Source organism: Trichechus manatus, unplaced genomic scaffold, assembly GCF_000243295.1.
Source record: "Trichechus manatus latirostris isolate Lorelei unplaced genomic scaffold, TriManLat1.0 scaffold00050, whole genome shotgun sequence".
Taxonomy (NCBI): domain Eukaryota; kingdom Metazoa; phylum Chordata; class Mammalia; order Sirenia; family Trichechidae; genus Trichechus; species Trichechus manatus.
Window position 1 is genome coordinate 10,039,791 of NW_004443986.1, and position 22,025 is coordinate 10,061,815.

Below are 22,025 nucleotides of genomic sequence, written 5' to 3' on the forward strand. Positions count from 1 at the left end.
TATTTATATATATAATATATATATATACACATACATCTCATATCATGTATTTCTATACATAGAAAATCCCACAGAATCCACAAAAAAGCTAGTCGAACTAATAGAAGGATTCAGCAAAGTAGGAGGATACAAGATCAACATACAAAAATCAGTTGGATTTCTCCACGCTAACAAAGAGAACTTCAAAAAGGAAATCAAGAAAACAATACTATTTACAAATAGCCCCCCAAAAGATAAAATACTTAAGAATAAATCTAACCAGGACGTAAAAGACTTATACAAGGAAAACTACAAAACACTATTACAAGAAAACAAAAGAGACCTACATAAATGAAAAAACATACCATGCTCATGGATAGGAAGACTTAACACTGTGAAAATGCCAATAGTATCCAAAGCGATGTATAGATATAAAGCAATACTGATCCAAATTCCAAGAGCATTCTTTAATGAGACGGAAAAACTAATCAACTTTATATGGAATGGAAAGAAACCCTGTATAAGTAAAGCATTATTGAAGAAGAATAACAAACTAGGAGGCCTCACATTCCCCAATCTCAGAACCTACTATAGAGCCACGGTAGTCAAAACAGCCTGGTACTGGTAAAATGACAGACATAGACCAATGGAACAGAATTGAGAAGCCAGATGCAAATCCATCCACCTATGGACAGCTGATCTTCAACAAAGGCCCAAAATCCATTAAATGGGGAAGAGAGTCTTTTTAACAAACGGTACTAGCAAAACTGGATGTCTATCTGCAGAAAAATGAAACAGGACCCATAGTTCATATCATACATAAAAACGAACTCAAAATAGATCAAAGACCTAAATACAAAAACCTAAGACTATAAAAATCATGGATGAAAAAATAGGAACAATGCTAGGGGCCCTGATCTATGGCATAAGTAGAATACCAAACATAACTAAAAATGCACACACAGAAGGGAACTAGATAAATGAGACTTCCTAAAGATTAAACACTTATGCTTATCAAAAGACTTCTCCAAAAGAGTAAAAAGAGAACCTACAAACTGGGAAAAAATTTTTGGCTACAACATATCCAACAAGGGTCTAATCTCTAAAATTTATAGAAAACTTCAACACCTCAATAACAAAAAGACAAACAATCCAATTTAAAAATGGGCAAAGGAACAATAATAAAAAATAAATAAAAATGGGTAAAGGATATGAACGACACTTCACCGAAAAAGACATTCAGGTGGCTAAAAAACAAATGAAAAGACACTTGCGATCACTAGCCGTTACAGAAATGCAAATTAAAACTACAATAAAGATACCATCTCACCCTGACATTACTGGGACTAATCGAATAAAAACAGAAAATAACAAATGATGGCGAGGTTGTGGGGAGACTGGAATTCTTATACACTGCTGATGGGAATGTAAAATGGTACAACCACTATGGAAAACAATATGTTACTTCCTTAAAAAGCCAGAAATACTGTATGATCCAGCAATTCCACTCTTAGGCATATACCCTAAAGAAATAAGAGCCATGACACAAATAGACATATGCACACCCGTGTTCACTGCAGCATTATTCACAATAGCAAAAAGATGGAAACAACCTAATGTCCATTAATAAATGGATACACAAACTGCAGTACATACACACAATGGAATACTATGCAACGATAAAGAATAACAACGAATTTGCGAAGCATCTCACAGCACGGATGAATTTGGAGGACATTATGTTGAGTGATATAAGTCAATTACAAAAGGACAAACATTGTATGAGACCACTATTATGAAAAAACAAGAAAAGATTTACACACAGAAAAAAAAATTTCTTTGATGGTTACCAGGGATGAGGGTGGTGGGGAATTACTAACTAGATAGAAGACATGTATTAATACTGGTGAAGGGGAAGACAATACACAATATGGGGAAAATCAGCACAACACGACCAAGGCAAAGGAAGACACTGAGAGGAATGCAAGAATAAATGGCAACTACAGTATACTATAACATGGAAAATCCTGCAACAATAGTATTAACTAACAATAATTTACAAATAGATAGATAGGTAGATAGGTATGCTAAAGAGGTGTGGGAGGGTGTAAAGGAGCACATCCACCTGCAGATATAAGTTAGGTTGTAAGTATTTCTACATACATAATTGTAGATGCTGCATGTCTATTAACATAGACAATAAAGCACACAAAGGGCACACAGTCATGGAAACTTCTTAGACATAACCAAACACCTTGAGGGACAAGGTTCCTAGCCTCGAAGGCAAAGGACCATAGACAACACATTTCATAAAGACAATGTTCTGCATCCTACTTTGGTGAATAGCATCTGGGGTCTTAAAAGTTTCCAGCAGCCACCTAAGATACAACTATTGGTCTCCCATCCAGAGCAAAGGAGAATGAAGAAAATTGAAGGATAATGGACCTCACTGAACCACGGCCAACACAACCTCGAGACCAGAAGAACTAGCTGCTGCCCAGCTACCACTACTGACTGCTCTCACCAGGATCACAACAGAGAGCCCCAGACAGAGTGGGAGAAAAAATGTAGAACAAAAAAATCAAATTCACACACACAAAAAAATCAGACTTACTGGTCTGCCCAAGACTACGGCCCTAAGACACCCTTCTGACCTGGAATTGAAGCCATTACCAGAGACCACCTTTCAGTCAAACCATAGACAGGCGCATAAAATAAACACTACTCAAGCAGAAAGGGTTCCTTAGAACACTCAACTAAACCAAATCAAAAGGACAACATTTGCTCAAAAGCAAAGGTGAGAAGGCAGGAAAGGGTAGAAAACTCAGATGAAAGGAAACAGAAACCAAGGGCGGAAATGGGGTTGCATTGTGTAGAATGCAACTGATGTCACGGAACACTTTATGTACAAACTATCAAATGGGAAACTAATTTGCTCTGTAAACTTTTAACTGTTTTTTTTTTTTTAATTTCTTTTTATTGTTGCAGTTTAAATGAAGCTTACATTTCAAGTTAGTCTCCCACACAAAAATTTATACATACATTGTTATGTGACCCTAATTTTTCTCCCTATACTGTGACAGCACACTCCTCCTTTCCACCCGATTCCCCATGTCCATTCAACCAGCTCCTAACCGTCTCTGCCTTCCCATCTCACCTCCAGGCAGAAGCTGCCCGTTTAGTCTCTTGTACCTATTTGAGCTAAGAGAGACACTCCTCACGAGTACCACACCACTTTATGTCCCACAGTCCAGTCCAATCCCTGTCTGAAGAGTTGGTCTCAGAAACTGTTTTATTTCTGGGCTGATAAAGAATCCAGGGGCCATGCTCTCCAGGGTTCCTCCAGTCTCAGTCAGACCATTAAGTCTGGTCTTCTTACTAGAATCTGTGTAAACTTTAACTTCAAAAAACAAAAACAAAAAAACAAAAGAAACCCAAACCCATTGCCATCAAGTCGATCCCGACTCATAACGATCCTAAAGGACAGAGCAGAACTGCCCCACAGGGTTTCCAAAGAGTGGATGGTGGATTCAAACTGCTGACCTTTTGGTTAGCAGCCAAACTCTTAACCACTGCACCACCTACCTCAAGCACGATATAAAAAAAATTTTTTTTAATTAATATGAAGTCAGTGGTAATGTTAATACCCTAAAAACATAGTGTAAGGTAGAGTCACCAGTAACCTTATAGTAGGCAAAACCAAGTGGAGCCCAGTCAGTCAGAGAAGTAAATAAGGCCCTATCATGTACAGGCAGTCCCTGGGTTACAAATGTCTGACTTTCAGACAACTTGTACTTGCCCTTCAATGTTATGTAAATTTGCCCTCACTTTGAAATAAATGAACCAACCCCTACTTGCAACAAATTCTTCATCACAATAACCTTCAGTTGGTGCACGTGCAGCTAATCATTGAAAAGGCTTCGAGCCTTTTCTTGCACTAAAGTAAGGCTAAATAAAAACCATATGCACCTTCTCTGACTTACCTACAAATTCTTAAAGACACACTCAGGAATTGATCTCGTTGGTAACTCGGAACTGACCGCACTACAAGCTGTCTCTGGTAGCAAAAGGAAGCATATGCGCAAAGGCCCTCTTATTAAACAAATAATGAACAGCAAGTCAGGATAGAATTTCTACCATACAGACACAAAGCTGGGACTGATGATAAACACTTGTCCACGTTTAGTTAAGCAGGAAATAAACTAACATAATTAAACCACATCTTTTATGGAAAAGCAATCAGACTATTTGAAATTGAAATATGTGTTCAGCTGGGCAACTTCAAGAAATACCGGAAGTGCACAGAACATGCTCAGAGTTGATAGGCATCAGATTTGCCAAGAAAGGACAGCGTGGAGGTGATGATGGGTATAAACTCAGGAGAGCTCAGCATTAATCCATCCTAATGAGGACAGCATCTGGGGGAGCAGCCTGCTCTATAACACAGCAGTAAGTTTCATCACTCATTGGTGGTTCTAACTTCTTTGTGACTCGTTTCTTCAACACTAATGTCTGAGGTTTGTTTGGGGTTTTTTAGTCTGTGTTTTAAATAAGGAATTGACCTTTTCCCAAAATAGAAAGCTGAATTTTAAGATAAATACTAGAAAGCCTAACAAAAACCGGAACTACTTAAAACAAGTAACCAAAGCAAGGCTAAAATACATGGGAGATTTCTTTTTCAGAACACAATTTGTTCTCCAGTAGTGAAGGGCCCAATATTTCCATTTGTCCCCATCAAAAAAGATAAACAACCCCCCCTCCCAAAAAAATGAAGCAAAACAAATAAAAAAACACAAAAACGGAACATAACTTAAAAACCTTAGTGACTGATTCCTATTGCAGTAAACTCCATGGCCTGGGGCGATAAAATTACATTCTATTTTCTTATACCTGCCCCTCCTCTCAAAAAAGAAAAGAAAACAAAAATTCCCATATAGTAACTATTAAAAAAAACTATTCCAGAGTTGAATAAGTTTCCAACCAAGACACATTCGGTGACTGAATAATGACCACCTTGTCCACACCAAGTCTTGATGAGGACACCAGAAAGACATAGCCCCCTGACCCAAAGCTTAGGAGCAGGTGGGGAAATAGAGACTATTTTAATTTTATATATTTATATATAAGGTGCTAAGTGCTACCACAGGTCTAAGTATATGAGAGAAATACAGAACAGACACCTAATCCAGGAGTGGCAGAAAAATAAAGGCAGACATTGTGGCAGAAATGACATCTAAGTTGAGGGCTGAGTCATCAACAGGAATTAAGACAGATGGACAGAGTCCCTGGGTGATGCAAATGGTTAACATGCTTAGATGCTAGACTGGAGGTTCAAGTCCACCCAGAGGTACCTCGGAAGAAAGACCTGAATATCTACTTCCAAAAAATCAGCCACTGAAAATCCTATGCCTGACACACATGGAGTCACCATGAGCTGGAGTCAACTAGACAGTAACTGTTTTTGTTTGTTTTTTAAGAAAGGCAGAAAGAAACAAATGGATCCTTGGCAGAGAAAAATGTGCGCAAAAGACCTGAAACAGAGTAATGTGTTTGAGGATGTAAAATACTTCAGTATAGTGGTGCACAGAGCATGAAAATTTTAGCCAAGAGACAAATCCCTTGAAGATGTTTAATTAATACCGTGCAGTATGCCTGCTATGGGTGAGACACTTGTATCACTGCTGGTTCTCACAATGACCCAGAAAAGACCACAGTGTTAATCTCCTTTTCACAGATGGAAAGGAGGCTCTGTATGGTTAACTTTTGCCCAAAGTCTCACAGCCAATAAGTAGCTGCCCTCAAAGCCCACTCTTTCGACTCCATCATCCTGGGGCTTGCTTGATGTTCAGACACAGAAACCTCCTTGGCTCTGCCTTATATGCTATGAAAACACTTCCCCCGATTTCTGTGGAGAATAAGCAAGGCTAGGAAGAAGCAGGTTTTTTCTTTCTTTTTTTAAATGGCGTCCAGAGAAGACAACTTGGATATATGAATTCAACAGGGCCCCATGTAGTAGACCCCCCACTCTGGCACATAGTAGGGGCTCAAATACATCAACGAAAGCTTATAAAAGGCAGAAACCAGTAGAGGGGCTAAGCTCAGCAGCCCAGGGTGGGGGAGATAAAATGGCGTTAGGCCCAGGAGAGGACAGTGGTGTCAGCTGGCCAAGGACAAGCCTGAGATGGTGGAAGAGATCTCACACCAGCACCATCCTTGCTCTGACCACCTAACTGTAGCTCTGTCTTTTCTGTGATGTCACAAAGGGAACCAGCTATTCAGTCTCACACCAACATGTGACGCCTCCTACCTTGTTCTCTGATAGCAATGCCACATCATCTGGGCAAAATGACAAGGTATAGTCTGATTCCTCTAGGTTCCAAAGAACTTCATCTTTGTGTGATTCTAGTCCCCACTATTGGGCTTCTGGCCCCATTTATTTGACATGTGCATGCTGACTGCACTATGATACACTGAATAATGCCCCCACCATCACCAAACATGCCCACGTCCTAATCTCTAGAACCTGTGAATATGTTAGCTTACATGACTTTGCATATGTGATTACGTTAAGGGTCTTGAGGTGGAATGATAAGCCTGGATTACCCAGGCGGGCCCAAACGTAATCAAAGGGTCTTTAAAAGAGGGAAGCAGGAGGCAGAGTTAGAGAGAAGACCATGTGACAACAGAAGCGATACACTTTAAAGATGGAGGAAGGGGTCGCAAGCCAAAGAATACGGGCGGCCTCTAGAAGCTGGAAAAGGCAAGGCAACAATTTGCTCCTAGAGCCTCCAGAAAGAACCAGTCCTACTGACGCCTTGACTTTAGCCCAGTGAAACAAATTCAGACTCCTGGCCTCCATAACCATAAGAGAATAACTCTGTGCTGCGTTTTAAACCACCAAGTTTGTGGTTAATTTGTTATAGCAGCCATAGGTAATGAATACACCTGCCCTTTTACATTAGCGTCGAAAGCAAGTTTTCTGTGTAGTCAGTCACCCTTGAATGGTTTCAAAATAGTATAGGAAAAAAATAGTAAGGAATTTAGATGAAATAAAAACAGAATGTCAATAACTGTTAAAGCTGAGTACACAGGCGTTCACTCTATTATTTTCTCCACGTGTGTATGTTTGAAAACTTTCAAAATACAGGAATTTTTTTAAAGTGACCTCTAAACTCCCTAAGGAAGGTGGTACCGCATTTTTACAACATCCCCCACTAAGACCAGATGAGCCAGTTTTTCCTCCAACATTGGAACAAGCTGCTTTCTCTTCAATTTAACACCAGATCAAGTTATTGGCTGGTGTTTAAGGGACACGTGGCATAAAAAATTTGCACTTTAAACATGTTCTCAGTGTGTGGCATGTAGGAGCTGAGCAACTGCAGGAACATCCGTGTCTCCCATATCCCCATTTCTCCAGCACAGAAGATCAGACAGTGAAACAATGCACAAATCCCTCCATTCAAATTATTACATTTTGGCTGACAGCAAATAAGTAAATCTACCTCAGATGAACACATTTCTAATGCAACTCAACACTATGAATTTCAAAAAACAGAATGCCTGTGAGTCACATCTACACAGGTGGTTTCCACCTCTGAAAGCCACAGCTGGCCTTGTGCTACTCCTACGGGGTACACACTTTGAGAGCCACAGTTCTGTCAACAGAGCTTCCTCACAGCATATCACCACTAAAAGAGACCATTTGGATTAAGGTTGACTAAGCCTTAAAAAACAAGGCATATCATAAAAGCATGTCCTTTAAGCTAGTAGCATTTGTTAAATGCACTGAAAATTTTAAGAAATATCTAAAGGCCCAAACATTTCTATTTCACATGAGAACTTCAAAAGTCACTTCCGTGCCTGTGTCCATCCCATAAGTACCTATACAAACACACACTAAAGCCAACCACACGCTTCACTGCAGAAATACTATGTGTTAACTGAGTCAGCTGGAAGGAAGAGCAAAGGTATTCAAGACGTTATCAAAACACCAATTTTTAACCCATGTTTAAAGGAACCAGTACTAGTTGCCACAGAGTCAATTCTGACTCCTGATGACCCTGGGTGAGAGTAGAACTGTGCTCCATAGGGTTTTCAATGGCTGATTTTTTCAGAAGATTGCCAGGCCTTTCTTCCACAGCACCTATGGATCTCAAATCTCCAACCTTTTGGTCAGCAGCTGGGCATGTTAACTGTTTGCACTACCCAGGGACAAGATAATTCAGAGGCAGAAATCAATCATTTAGAAATTTTTAGTGGATTGACAGTAATTTTCATGCTGAATCTAACAATAAAAATTGGAGCTTATCTTTCTGGCTGACCATTTAACATTTTGTTTTTCTACTAACTTATTTTTATTATATTTTACCAAAAGTCAGTGATTTATTGGAAATTTAAAAACTGGTTCTTCAGTGCAGTTGGGAAGGAACGGTCTAGTACAGTGATTATCAACAAAGAAACCTTCAACTTTTAGTTTTAGAAATCTCTGGGCCCTTTGGGGTTGTCATCTTGATCGGGGGAGGGGAGTTCACTGTCACCTGATAGGCAAGGGCCAGAGACGCCATACATCCTGAAGTGTGCAGGACAGTCCCATACAATAAAGACATATCCCATGTCCTGTACAGCTTTTGAAGGTTGTATACTTCATGTACATGAAAAGCCCAAATACCTGAGACTACAATTCAACGGCAGCTAACAACCACCACCTAACAAAGTATTTACTGCTCATTTTTTATACTGTATCTTTCAAAACTGCAACTACCATGTACAACAAAGGGAAGATGGTATCTTGCTCTGTTTATCACCATCATAGATTATCAATAACTGAGAGCAACACACAACTTTGAGTCACCCATATATCATAACTGTTATCAGTACTAGTTCACTCAGGGTTATTCTAGGCATTTACAAGCATTTGGCTATTTTTTTTTTGGGGGGGGGCTTATATTTATTTTTATTGCTGTTGAATGAAAATATACACGGCAAAACATACACCAATTCAGGAATTTCTACATGTACAATTCAGTGACACTGATTACATTCTTCAAGTTGTACAACCATTCTCATCCTCCTTTTCTGAGTTGTTCCCCCACCATCAAAACAAACTCACTGCTCGCTAAGCTTCCTACCTAACTTTTCAAGTTGCTGTGGTCAATTTGATCCTACATAGATGGTTCTTAAAAAGAGCACCATGCTCATGGCAGATGTTCTTTACTAATTAAGCTAAAAGCACTTGAACTACTTAATTGTGCCTTAAGCTCTGGTCACACCCAAGCACTTACACACTGAAATATTCTGTATAAAATATTCCCCTTTTATTTATATTATCTTGTATTGCTATTACATTTTATTGATTTTTAATTTATATATGTAAATGTTATATTTTCTATGAATTATATTTCAGTATTGTCATTAAAACAATACAAAATACTTGTTATAGAAGGAGGGCATGGGTCTGAGGATTGAAAACACAAGTCTATTTAAATACATGCTCATTATAGCTCAAGCATAAAAGAAAATTACAGTAGATCTGAATAAAAAACATACTGATGAGCGTGGTATTGTAAAGTCATAGACTTGGAGGGGATCTCAGAAGTCAACTTTATTTTTACATATGAGATGACAGAACAATATACAGTTTACTTAACAGTGGCTAAGAAAGGCAGCTTTTGGGTCAGGTTGCCTGGTTTCAGTCCCACTTAGGCAATGTTAATTTGAAGATCTTGGCAAGTTACTCTTCCCTCCATTCCTTAGTTACTTCCTCTTTAAAATTAAAAACAAAAAAAAACCAAACCTGTTGCCGTCAAGTCAATTTTGACTCATAGCGACCCTATAGAACAGAACAGAACTGCCCACCTTTTTGTTAGCAGCTGTAGCACTTACCCACTACGCCACCAGGGTTTCCTCTTTAGAACAGGAATAGCACTAATTCCTTCCTATATCTAGTGTTGGCTGTAAGAATCAAATGAGAATCCATCTAAGAGTTTTGCATACAGCCTGGCCCATGGTTGGCACTCCCCAAGTGTACACTATTAAGCTAATCTAAAACTTCAAAGGAGAGTAGTGAAGAAAGGTGGGAATGAGAGCTTTGATTCCAATCCATAGCGACCCTACAGGACAGAGAAGAACTGCTCCATGGGGTTTCCAACGAGCAGCTGGTGGATTCAAACTGCTGACCTTTTGGTTAGGAGCTGTATCACTTAACTACTGCATCACCAGGGCTCCAGGAATATGATAGTAAACATAAAAATGAATAAAAGTAGACACAGGCCTGTTTTCGACCAACACTTACTGAGCACCTCTCCTCTTATCTATAAAATAGCATTGTACAGGAACCAAAAACTAAGGAACTCTGAAGAGATATCAATAGTACACATACTACACAGCTAGGAGGGACCACAGAAAAGTACAGACGTTTTCATCCCTACATGGGAAGAGACTGAACATCTGAGTGAACATCAACTTTGACAAAGTAGGTGTCTTACACTGGGTTCTCTGAAGAAGGAAAACCAGTAAAGCGTATAAATATATAGAGAGATTTATTATCAAGGAAATAGCTCACGCGATTGTAGAGGCTGGAACGTTCCAAGTCCATAGATAAGGATAGAGGCCTCTCCCAATTCATGCAGCCACAGAAGCTGGTGAACCCAAGATTGGCAGGTCAGAGAGCAGGGCTCCTGCTAACAGGCTGTGAAGGTCAACGAATCCCAAGATCAGCAGTCAAGACCACAAAGCTCCTTCTGATTCACGCAGCTACAGGAACTGACGAACCCAAGATCGGCAGGTCGGGAAGCAGGACTCTTGCTCACAGGCTGTGAAGACTGACAAATCCCAAGATTGGCAGGTAAGCTGCTAGCTCAAGTCCCAAGAACCGGAGGTCAGATGACAAGAGGCAGCTGCAGGATCCAGAACAAGCCAAAAGCCTTGGCAAGGAAGGCAGGAAGGAAGTAGGCAGTGGAGGGCGGAGAGATGAAGGCTAAGAGAGGGTAGTAAGCTGCCATAGGCCCCACCTCCGCTGGTACCACTGAGCAGATTCCATCATGGGGGTGATCACATATCAAATTTCAACAGGGAAGTAATCATAATATTATACAACTGCCAAAACACTGAGAATCACGGCTCAGCCAAGCTGACACACAATTTTAACCATCACAGTAGGCCATTCAGTAAAGCAAAAACACAGAGAGTTGGAAAAAGCCCTTAGAACCGAGGCAACCCTTGACTTTCTGGTTGCTACTGCCAAAATTTATTTTAAAAAAAAGATTAAGAGTGCCCTGCCAACCCCATTTGGTTTTACTTGTTCTAAGTCTCTGTCTGGGACTTCTCCATTCTCCATGTTAACCCTGAATACTTTGTTCATTAACATCAAAGGTAAGAAGCAATAAGAGGAACAAGTGAAGGTTTTTATAAACTTGAATTTAAAATGATCTTTCTTCTGGCATTTACATACCCATCCACAGTACTGAATCTCATGAGAGTTTGAGTCAAGTTTAATTATTTTTTAAAGATAGCGAAGGTCCTATTCTGCTTTAACTCAACAAAGTTACCCATAGGTTAAAACAAACAAAACTTTAAAGCACATTACTTACAGGTAGTGATTCTAGTTCTTGAGAAACAGATTCAATTCATCTCCTTTGAAATTTAGAAGGAATGAAAAACTACATCCAAAGAAACCATTTAAACTTTAGTCCCAGGTTCTAGATTCAGATAAGATGGAGCAGGCACATTCCACCTGTGTCTCCCACTGAATGCAGCTATAAAATCTGGACAGAATGCATGGAACAGCTATTTAATACTCTGAAAAGTAAATGATAGCAGGTGGATTGGGGAATCTGAAGTACCTCCGAACCTGAGGTGATTCCCTCCCCCCGCCCCCTTTCCTCCAGTGTCCCCTGGCTGCACAAAACCTGGAAGTCATCAGTAGTGCAGACAGATGGTGCTCTGAGAGAAGCTCTCTTGTTCTGGCTCAAGGAGGACCTCATAACCTGAGGGAGGGGAAAATGCCTCTCTGGTCAGACAAGCTATGGTTCTAAGAGGGCTGAACCCTGCTGGCTTTTTTTCCTGTCCTCCTGCTACTCTTAGCCCTGGATGTGGGTGCAGTTGTGGGGAAGTACACAACTAATCAGGGTAACTAAAGCCCCAGGAAACCAGAAATACTGAGAAAATCATAGCAGATGCCAAGCCACCCATACTCATAAAAGGTAGTAAACAAACGGAAAGAATCAAACATTTATCCTGTCTCTCTTATACAAACTATACCTAAGGGAAGTAAATAACTGATGAGGGCAAGTTGTTCTTCACAGTAAATAAAAAGAATTAGAATTATTACCATCCTGCAACCACAAACCAATGAACTTAGGCAACAAATGATGGCATTTCACATCACAAAGACGGACAGACATTATGTACCTCCTGCTTAAAGAATACATAGCCACTTATTACTTTGTCTTATTCAAACAAACAAAAAATGAACTTGAATTTAATCCAGGTCCCCTAAGGGTCATAGGAATATGTGTTAAATGACCACACACATAAATGTACTTCAGCAAAATAGGAATGTAAAACATTCTACAGAAGAACAAATGACCCGACTTCAACAAATAGAGAGAGAGAAGAGGAACCTATTGATTAAAAAAGTTGAAGCAGATTAACCAAAAAGATCTTGTTTGGATCCTGACTCAAACAAATAAACTTAAAAAAAAACAAAAAAACCTAATATAATCAAGGAAATTTGAATGCTGACTAGATTTAATATTTAAGAGTACTATTAATAGGAGCCCTGGTGGTGCAGTGGTTAACAGCCTAGCTGCTAACCAAAAGGTAAGCAGTTCAAATCCACCAGCCGCTCCTTGGAAACCCTATGGGGCAGTTGTACTCTGTCCTATATGTGCTTTTTTTAAAGATACAACTAGATTTGATATTTGAGAGTTACTATTAATTCGTGAATTTTTAAAAGAGATATTATCTTTTAGAGACACATACTGAAGTATTTCCTGATGAAGTGATATGATAGCTGGGATTTGCTTCAAAATAATCTGGAAAAGGGAAAGAGGGCAGAGGCATAGACAAAACAAGATTGGCTGACCATATGTTAATAATGGTTGCGGCTGGGTTTCATTACATTAAGTTCTATTTTTGTGTATGTTTGCAATTTCCCACAATAAAAGGTTTAAATCAAGGGCCTGCAGACCTTGGAGATGACCATCTCAGAAGAACTATGGAAGCACAGGACAAAAGTCAAGGTATTATATAGTGCTAGGACACAGTAAACACACGCAGGTAGCAGCTTGTGGCCAGAAATGCTTGCCTAGCACTTTCCCACTCAAGAATGCTCACATACAGGTCGTAAGAAAACTCTGGTATCTCTCCGCACACCTTTCTCCAGATCATTTCTAATGAGACAAAGTCATACCCATCCCAGAGTGATGATGCATGAAGAACTCTATTGTTCATAGTTCTCTAAATGGAAGAATTTACCAGTAACTTCCCCAAATTATCTAAGCCCGTTCATCATTCATAACCATATATTTCCTCCAGACCTGGGGGGATCCAGTTTCTACTGGATTCACTGTCAAACTTTGAAAGGCAAGTTGAAAGCAAATAAATTAATAACTTTAGTTAGAATAACCTGATGAAGAGAAGAAACTCTACGACTTTCCAGCTGTGCGGCCTTGGATAAATTACTTCACTTCTCTGTGCCTCAACTCCCTTGTCTGTTAAGTGGGGACATGAAACTATTGTGAATATTAAAATGGGTTAATTCAGTGCCTAGCACATAAGTGTTCAAAGTCGGGCCATTGTGAATAAAAGTCATCTATCTGAGTCAATCATTTCTCAAATTGCCTATTAAGTTCCTTCAAAACTTTCTGGTGGAAGTCAACTAGCTTTAACAACTCTTCTTACTCAGACTCACTGATGTCATAGTAACATTCAAGTATTACCACAAAACCTCCCCAGGGGTTCCCCTGGGGCCAAAGAAGTAACCAGCAGGCAAGCTTTTGTGCCACCTTGGAACAGCTCTACATTTATCTAAAAGCAGCCCTGAAAAAAATAATGAAATAAAAGGAGCCCTGGTCTCACAAGGGTTAAGCACTCTGCCACTAACCAAAATGTTCAGAGTTTAAATCCACCCAGTGGCTGTAAAGATTACAGACTAGAAAACCCTATGGGGCAGCTCTACTCTGTCACATGGGGTCACTATTAGTCTAAATTAACTCAATGACACCTAACAACAACCTTTATCTACATTCACATGCCAGTCTTCCACCATACCAACTCCTTTTAAGAAAAAAAACGTTTAAAAATCACCTACACAGAACATCGTATTTATTTGCTACTACTTTATTTATAACTCCAAGCTGTCTGTTGCAAAAGGCAACCTCTAAATGGGTTATTTCTAATATTTAATATCAGTGCCTCCCATGGCTTCTTCTCACTCAGTTCTTGTTTAATGACAATGCCACTGTTTCTACAGATGTTGTTTTCTCTTTGATTGAGTTAAAGTATCTCATATCATTAGCTTTACATTGTCAATTATACTTCAAATGCTTTTGTCTCACTCAATTTCTATTTGACCTTAATTCATGTATCAATTATAGACCAGACAGCATTTGACTATAGGCCAAAAAACGAACAACACTTGGACAGAAGAAAATGCTCTAGAAGAAGTCAACATCGAACCTAACAGGGACTTCACCTAACAGGCTCTATCACCTTTGCCTAAAGTTCTTCACCCAACACACAAGCCAGTCTTCTGATTCTGAACACGCATACATCCAAGGCTTACAGTGAAGTTCCCTCTGAGATATTTTATATTAACTATGGTATTGTCTGGTTCTCCCCAAACTAAATAATATGGTATCTCTACTTTCCTCTGTACTTCTGTATTTCTTCTGAATAGACTTTTTTTTTTTCCTTCTTCCAAGGTGCAGCTTAATGATGTTGCTATTTTTACTTCCTAGTAGCACAGCCAGGGAAGTCTCCTGTATTCAATCTTCTTACATCATTCAGAGATCATTCTAGAAGGGAATAACAGACTTCACTGTGACCCTGGAGTCCCTGGGTGACACAAATGGCTAAGTGTTCGACTACCAACTGGAAAAGCTGGTGGCCTGAAACCACCCACAGGCACCTCAGAAGAAAGTCCTGACAATCTGCTTCTGAAAGGTTACAGCCTTGAAAACCCTACAGAGTGCAGTTCTATTCTGCACACCTGAGGTCACCATGAGTCAGAATCGATTTGATGACTAGTTTGGTTTTTCTTTGGTTTATTGTGACCTTAGCAGATTTAAGGAGTTGTTACTAATCTTATGTAAATTTCTGACCTCTACAACTCACCCTTCATTAAGTATTCTTCTAAGTTTAATGTGGATGATATAATCTCCCCATTATAAATACTTGGCCTCATCTCAGAAGAATAGTAATCTTATTTCTATAGGGTCAGCAGTAGTGTCCTCTTTTTCATTTCTGATTTTAGTTATTTGCATCCTTTCTCGCTTTTCCCTTTTCAGTCTAGCTAAAGGTTTGTCGATTTTATTGATCTTTTCAAAAAACTAACTTCTGGTTTCGTTGATTCTCTCTCTATTATTTTTCTGTTCTCTATTTCATTTATTTCTGCTTTGATCTTTGTTATTTCCTTCCTTCTGGTAGCCTTGGGCTTGGTTTGCTCTTCTTCTTTTAGCTCTTAAAGTCCTAAAGTTGTAGAAGCTAGGTTATTGATTTGGGATCTTTCTTCTAATACCATGGTTTTAAAATATGCATAAGTATTTGTCAGACCACATATTCAAATCTTTGACTTGGAAATATAGTCATTCCAGTCACAGGAGATGTCAGGGTCCTGTCAGTGTTTAGAACCTTATGATGTAAACAATTAAGTCTGTAGCTCAGACTGTTTTCCCAGATAACAAACTCTGTGGAAATATCATTCCACTTTGCTCACCTAACCCCAGAATTAGAATCTACCTTGCCCTTTATAATCATTTCATTTCTGTAACTAATGAGGTCTTATATTTCACTTCGGAGAAGGTAACCCCTTTGATATTTTTGTGAGAGCTTATTAGGAGTTTTGATTATTTTGACTGGACAATAATAGTAATACATTAACATCAGGAAAAACTCTCTGAGAAGGCCTTCTTATTTTCTAAATACAGAAAGACATTTCTTAAATTTAGGAAATAAGACCCATTTAAGACTATAAGGCAAAAGGAAAAGTATTATCAAAGGTGCTTAAAGTCAAGTGTCCTGCTATGATTTCCATCACTTCTCCATTCCCTCAAGAATGCTTGCCTTCAAATCCTTACCATACATCTCCCTTTGGGTATCTGGGGATCCAGATCTCTCTGCCATCTCTTAGTTACTGTAGAGAAGCCTCTTCACCTCTGGTCATACCAAATCTATTTTTCAAGAGCCTCAGGCAAGGGGGGAAGATTGGCACAAGAGGAATTTTTTTCACTTCCAGGATAGAACTTTGGTCTGGATATTAAGCTCTCAGTTCCAAATCCACCTTTTGGCTTGTGATGCTGGGGTTGGGACTCCTCACTCTTTTATTGTTCCTTTGACAGCTGTTCCTTATTCACTTCTGCCAACAGGAGGCATTAGAGAGAGACCAGTCACATATAACTTACTGTAGGTATATGCTTGCTTTTTCTGTTATCCTCATAGGTCTTATTCTATAACAGTCACCCTTACTCTTTTTTTCAAGCCATCACTTTATTAGTAAAACCACCATCATTTGTCCCGTGAAAGGTCCCATATCTGGGCCATCATGGCTGTTTCTTCAAGTCTGTATTTCTTATAAACTCAAAATAAGATTGAAATTGAATCCAGTCAAACCTCTATTTTTCAGACAAGAACCCATCATAAATGGTTATATATTTTCTTTATATCAAATCAGAAGGCACATAATGTCAGGTTATTCTACTTTCCACGACTCTAAGATTGATCAGTGGACTCAAAACCTGATCCCTCCATCATAAAAGGAGCTCTGAACTATAAATGCAAAATTACCACTATGATAAGGCTTTGGCATAAGACTGCCAATGTATTCATGATGTATAAATAAAAAGATACATAAAAAAGGAAATAACAAAGGGTGTTCACTAAAGTCTTCCAAGAAGGAACAACCCCAACAGCTCATCCAACTCCTAACAAGCCTTCAAAAATTTTTGTTGATAAATATTCCAAACAATCCTTAAAATTTTTTAAAGGGTCGAAAGTCACGAGTTCCAAAGTCTAATTTCCAGGATTCTTACAATTCAGTATGTGCTCTTAATTCTTTCAATCTATGTACCCATATTTGCCCATCTGAAAATGGCAATAATCATACCAGCCCAACCTTACCTCAAAGGACTACGGGCAGGGTCCAAAGAAATAAGGTTAAGAAAAAGTTTGATGTGGCAAATAAAGATTTAGTCTCATGAATTAGACGAAATTTTATCTTAGAATGAGGAAAAATGCAATGAAATAAAAGCTTGAGAGGCCACCAATAGAAACTGCATCTAAATCTGAAAAGGTACTACGAATGAATTACAAAAAACTGCCACTAGCCTTATAGCAGATATCCTGGTCCTCTATATTTCACTTACTTAAAATTAGCTGCTATTATTGGGCTATTTTCATTGAAAACTACATCACACTAGATGGAGTTCCAAAGCAACAAATCCTATTTCACATGGCCCATCTTAAAATAAAGGTAATCAAACCAGTTATCCTGATACCACAAAACTGAGTTGATGAACCCATCTCAAAGCTACTGAAGTCCTTAAACAAATGTTAATTTAAAACAGGAAAATGTACGGAGTTCAATCTTGTAAGTCACCATTTTCATATACAAAAACGTATTTTTTATACCTTACGTAACTTGAAAAATATTCAGCATATACCAAAGAAGCAATTCCTTCCTGCAAAGATTAAGCTCCATAATGTGGTTCTGAAAATAAATGCTGTGTGAAATAATGGGCATAAATGATTCGTTACCAACCAAGTGACCTTGGAGAATCAGGCCTCAGATCTACTCTCCTCAGCGCAGCTCCAAAGAAACCTTTTAACCATACTTTGCATTTTGATGAGGATGCTGGTTTGGTAACTCATCAAATATTATTTTAGAGAACTAAGTAATCTGAATCTAGTTATTTTTGATTTTATATTATAAATACATAAAAGCTGCTATTGTATGATCCCTCATATGAAATATCTAGAATAAGTAAACGTTCAGAGACCAAAGTTTATTAGTGGTTACCACGGGCAGGAGAGAAGGGGAAAAGGAGAGTCACTGCTTAGGGAGCACTGAGCTTCTGTTTGTTAATGGTGGTGGAATGATTTGGAAGGATAGTGGTAATGGTTCCACAGCATGATGAATGTAATTAATGTCACTGAAGTGTACATGTAAGAAATGTTGAAATGACAAATGTTTTGTCATACATTTCCACCAAATAAAAAGTTAAAAAACAAAAACTGCAGTTTCCCTGCACCCCTTCTCCAAGGTAAGCTTTAAGAAATTTCAGGTTCCATCATCTGGAAGAGTCAGACATTTTCTAACCTCTTCAACTCCGGAGTCTCAAGTTCTCGCCATGACATCATTACTATGCCTTGGAAACTGCTGACACAGGCCAGTCAACTATAGGAAATAGTTTTGTGTTTATAAACAATCACTACAATGTCATCATCTGAGCAAAAGGGAGAAGAATAACATTTTAAGATAAAGTTTATGTAACAGGCATTTAAACAGGCACTTCATATTTACATACAAGTGGCAAATTATCAGAAAGATCTCAAATCAACAAGATCCCATCAGGGTGGGACTGAATAAGGAAGACTACCCAGTTAAGAAACCTATTTCAACTTTTACTTTTAAATACACCTCAGAGAGCAGATTTTAAAAAGCTATACTGTGATCTTACTAAGGAAACTCCCCAACTAAGACACAGACCATAAGAATGAAGGGTTTTATGTTCTAGCACACTCAAAAACTGGGAGAAGGAAAAGTCTTTGGAAAAACCAATAGCAGCAGCTTTAGATACTGAGACTTTAATTTTAAACATAGAAATTCTTACCTCCCACTGTAAGTGAGGCGGGATATTTCGTATTTGAAGTTTCCGAATCCTGCAGAAGAATTAAAAAATTTTAAGCTTTAAAAATGTTTAAAAACAAAAGACATTAACAGCCAACATGGAAGTTTAGAAGCTATTTAATATATTACATTTTATACTAAATATACACCTATATACACACACACACACACACACACACACACACACATACACACATTTTTTAAATGCAGCTCAAGAAGGAAAAACGAGGAGACATGGCTACTCAGAAAATGCACACTGAGACCATTTGGAGGCCCAGTATTATTGGGTTGTTGCAGCTGATTTTAAAAGCCATTACAGTTGGCAGCTACAATGTTTGAAAAACATTCTGCCTGATGACTATATTCTAAATTTAAGTCCACTAGCCTAAAATAAAGCATCCCAGGACACAAACAAAGCCTTAGAGTTCAGGTGTTCTTAATCTGGGATTGTAGTCAGAGGTCCATGGATGGAATTCAGGGAGTCCATGAGCTTGAATGGGAGGATCGTATTTTCATTTTCACTACCCTCCAACTGGAATTTAGCATTTCCTTCCATTATAAATACGGGCAATAAACCATAGCAGACTTAACAGTACTTCTAATTTTGTTACCAATATAAATCAGACATTTTCATATCACATTAAGTTGTTGCAGATCTTGAAATATCACCTACACTCATTACTCTGAAATTCAGTCATGTTGCTAGAAATTACTTATTATGTCAAGAAGCACATATCAGTATATCACAAGTTTTAACATTTTGCTAAGCATATTTCAAAATAATTGGTTTCCTCTCTAAGCCTATGTGTTTTGTTTTATGCGTTTTAAAACATCCTAAAAAGATTTCAGACTGCCGAAGATGGTGCCTGGCTACCACCGCCGACCGCTCTAACAGGGATCACAATAGAGGGTCCTGGAAAGAATGGAAGAAAAATGTAGAACAAAATTCAAGTTCACAAAAAAAGACCAGGCTTACTGGTCTGACAGAGACTGGAGGAACCCCCAAGACTATGGCTCCCAGACACCTTTGCTAACTAAAAACTGAAGCCACTCCTAAAGTCCATCTTTCAGCCAAAGATTAGACAGGCCTATAAAACAAACTACACACGTGGAGAACGTGCTTCTTAGTTCAATCAAGTATATGAGACCAAATGGGCAACACCTGTCCAAAAGCAAAGACTAGAAGGCAAGAAGGGACAGGAAAACTGGACGAATGGACACAGGGAACTCGCGGTGGAAAGTGGGAGAGTGCTGACACACTGCAAGGATTGTAACCAATGTCACAAAACAATTTGTATATAAATTTTTAAAGGAGAAACTAAATTGCGCTATAAACTTTCACCTAAAGTACAATAAAAAAATTTTTTTTTAAATCAAATGATATATCCTAGTCATCTTTAAACAGTATTTTAACAAAGTACTCCAACAATTAAAGGTTGCTTTCCCCGCTAAAAAAAAGATTTCAGACTTCCAAAGGAGTCCGTGGTACAGAAAAGGTTAAGAACCCTTTCCTTCGTTCAAACATACACACACTCACATGTGTGTGTTCTTCTACTCCCCCCCAATCCTTCCCCCAACACTGTCTGAGGCATTAAAGAGAAAAAGAGCAAGAGAAAGAAAGAGAACACGGTACGTTAATTATGCTAAAGTGTACTATAGATGCCACCCACCAAAAACACCCTCTTAAGAGGGGAAAGGAATTTATAGCCAACTAGCTATTAAAATCTTGCTTGCTCAAAGTGAAGGGACTTGAAGCACTTACTGATGAAGATCAAAGGCTACAGCCTTCAGTATGGATTATACCTCAGCATAAAGAAAACAAACTCCTCACAACTGCGCCAATAAGCAACATCATGATAAACAGAGGAAAGACTAGAGATGGCAGGGACTTCATTTTACTTGGATCCACAATCAACACCCATGGAAGCAGCAGTCAGGAAATCAAACAACGCATTGCACTGGGCAAATCTGCTGCAAAAGACCTCTTTAAAGTGTTAAAAAGCAAAGATGGCACTTTAAAGACTAAGGTGCACCTAACCTAAGCCACGGTGTTTCAATCGCCTCATAAGCACACGAAAGGTGGACAATAAATAAGGAAGACCAAAGAAGAATTGACACCTTTGAATTATTATGCTGGCGATGAATACTGAATATACCATGGACTGCCAGGAAGAACGAACAAATCTATTTTGGAAGTACAGTCAGAATATTCCTTAGAAGTGTGGATGGTGAGACTTTGTCTCACATACTTTCGACATGTTACCAGGAGGGATCAGTCCCTGGAGGATATTATGCTTGTTAAAGCAGAGGGTCAGGGAAAAAGAAGACGACCCTCATGAGATGGACTGACACAATGGCTGTAATGATGGGCTCCAGCACAGCAATGATCATGAGGATGGTGCAGGACCAGGTAGTGTTTCGTTCTGTTGTACACAGGATCACTATGAGTCAGAACTGACTCAGTGGCACCTAACAACAACAGCTATTAAAAAAAAAAAAAAGAAAAAAGACTAGCAATTGAGCTTGACATCTGGAGTGAAATAATAAAACTACTTAATTTTTAGAATTAGGAATGAGAACTACAGTTAATTTCCTTTTCCAGGTCAATCTACTTTCTCTGAAGCACTGCAGCAAAACACCAGTTTAGACTAGATTCATAGCTTAGTCCTTTGTCTCTTCCCTTCCTCCCCAAATAAGAAAGCAAATAAATGCCACAGATACCATCTAATCCTTAAGGGACTCTAAGGTACATCCTGTTTGTAATCATAAAATGAGGATGGAAGGGAGAAGCACTTTTACCTTACTTTTTTGAGAGGGAAACAAAGCACAACCAACAGGGAACAAAAACCAAAGAGATGGAGAGGAAAAATGTCAAATTTTAGAAAAAAATTTTCCAAATACTACCCAGTCTCAGAATATACAGATGAAATGCTAGCCTGGGATTTACTTCAAAATAACTCATGTGCTCATGGCTGTTAAA

General features: G+C 38.7%; 1 protein-coding gene across 4 annotated transcripts in view; it reads right to left on the bottom strand.

Annotated features, from left to right (window-relative positions):
- IGF2BP3 (insulin like growth factor 2 mRNA binding protein 3) overlaps nucleotides 1–22,025 on the bottom strand; it is a 140,559-nt gene that overhangs the window by 66,172 nt on the left and 52,362 nt on the right. For all 4 annotated transcript variants that reach the window (XM_023732325.1, XM_023732324.1, XM_004377451.2 and 1 more), the window contains exon 3: nucleotides 19,029–19,077. In XM_023732325.1, coding sequence (XP_023588093.1) covers nucleotides 19,029–19,077 — 49 coding nt within the window. The remainder of the gene's footprint in view (nucleotides 1–19,028; nucleotides 19,078–22,025) is intronic.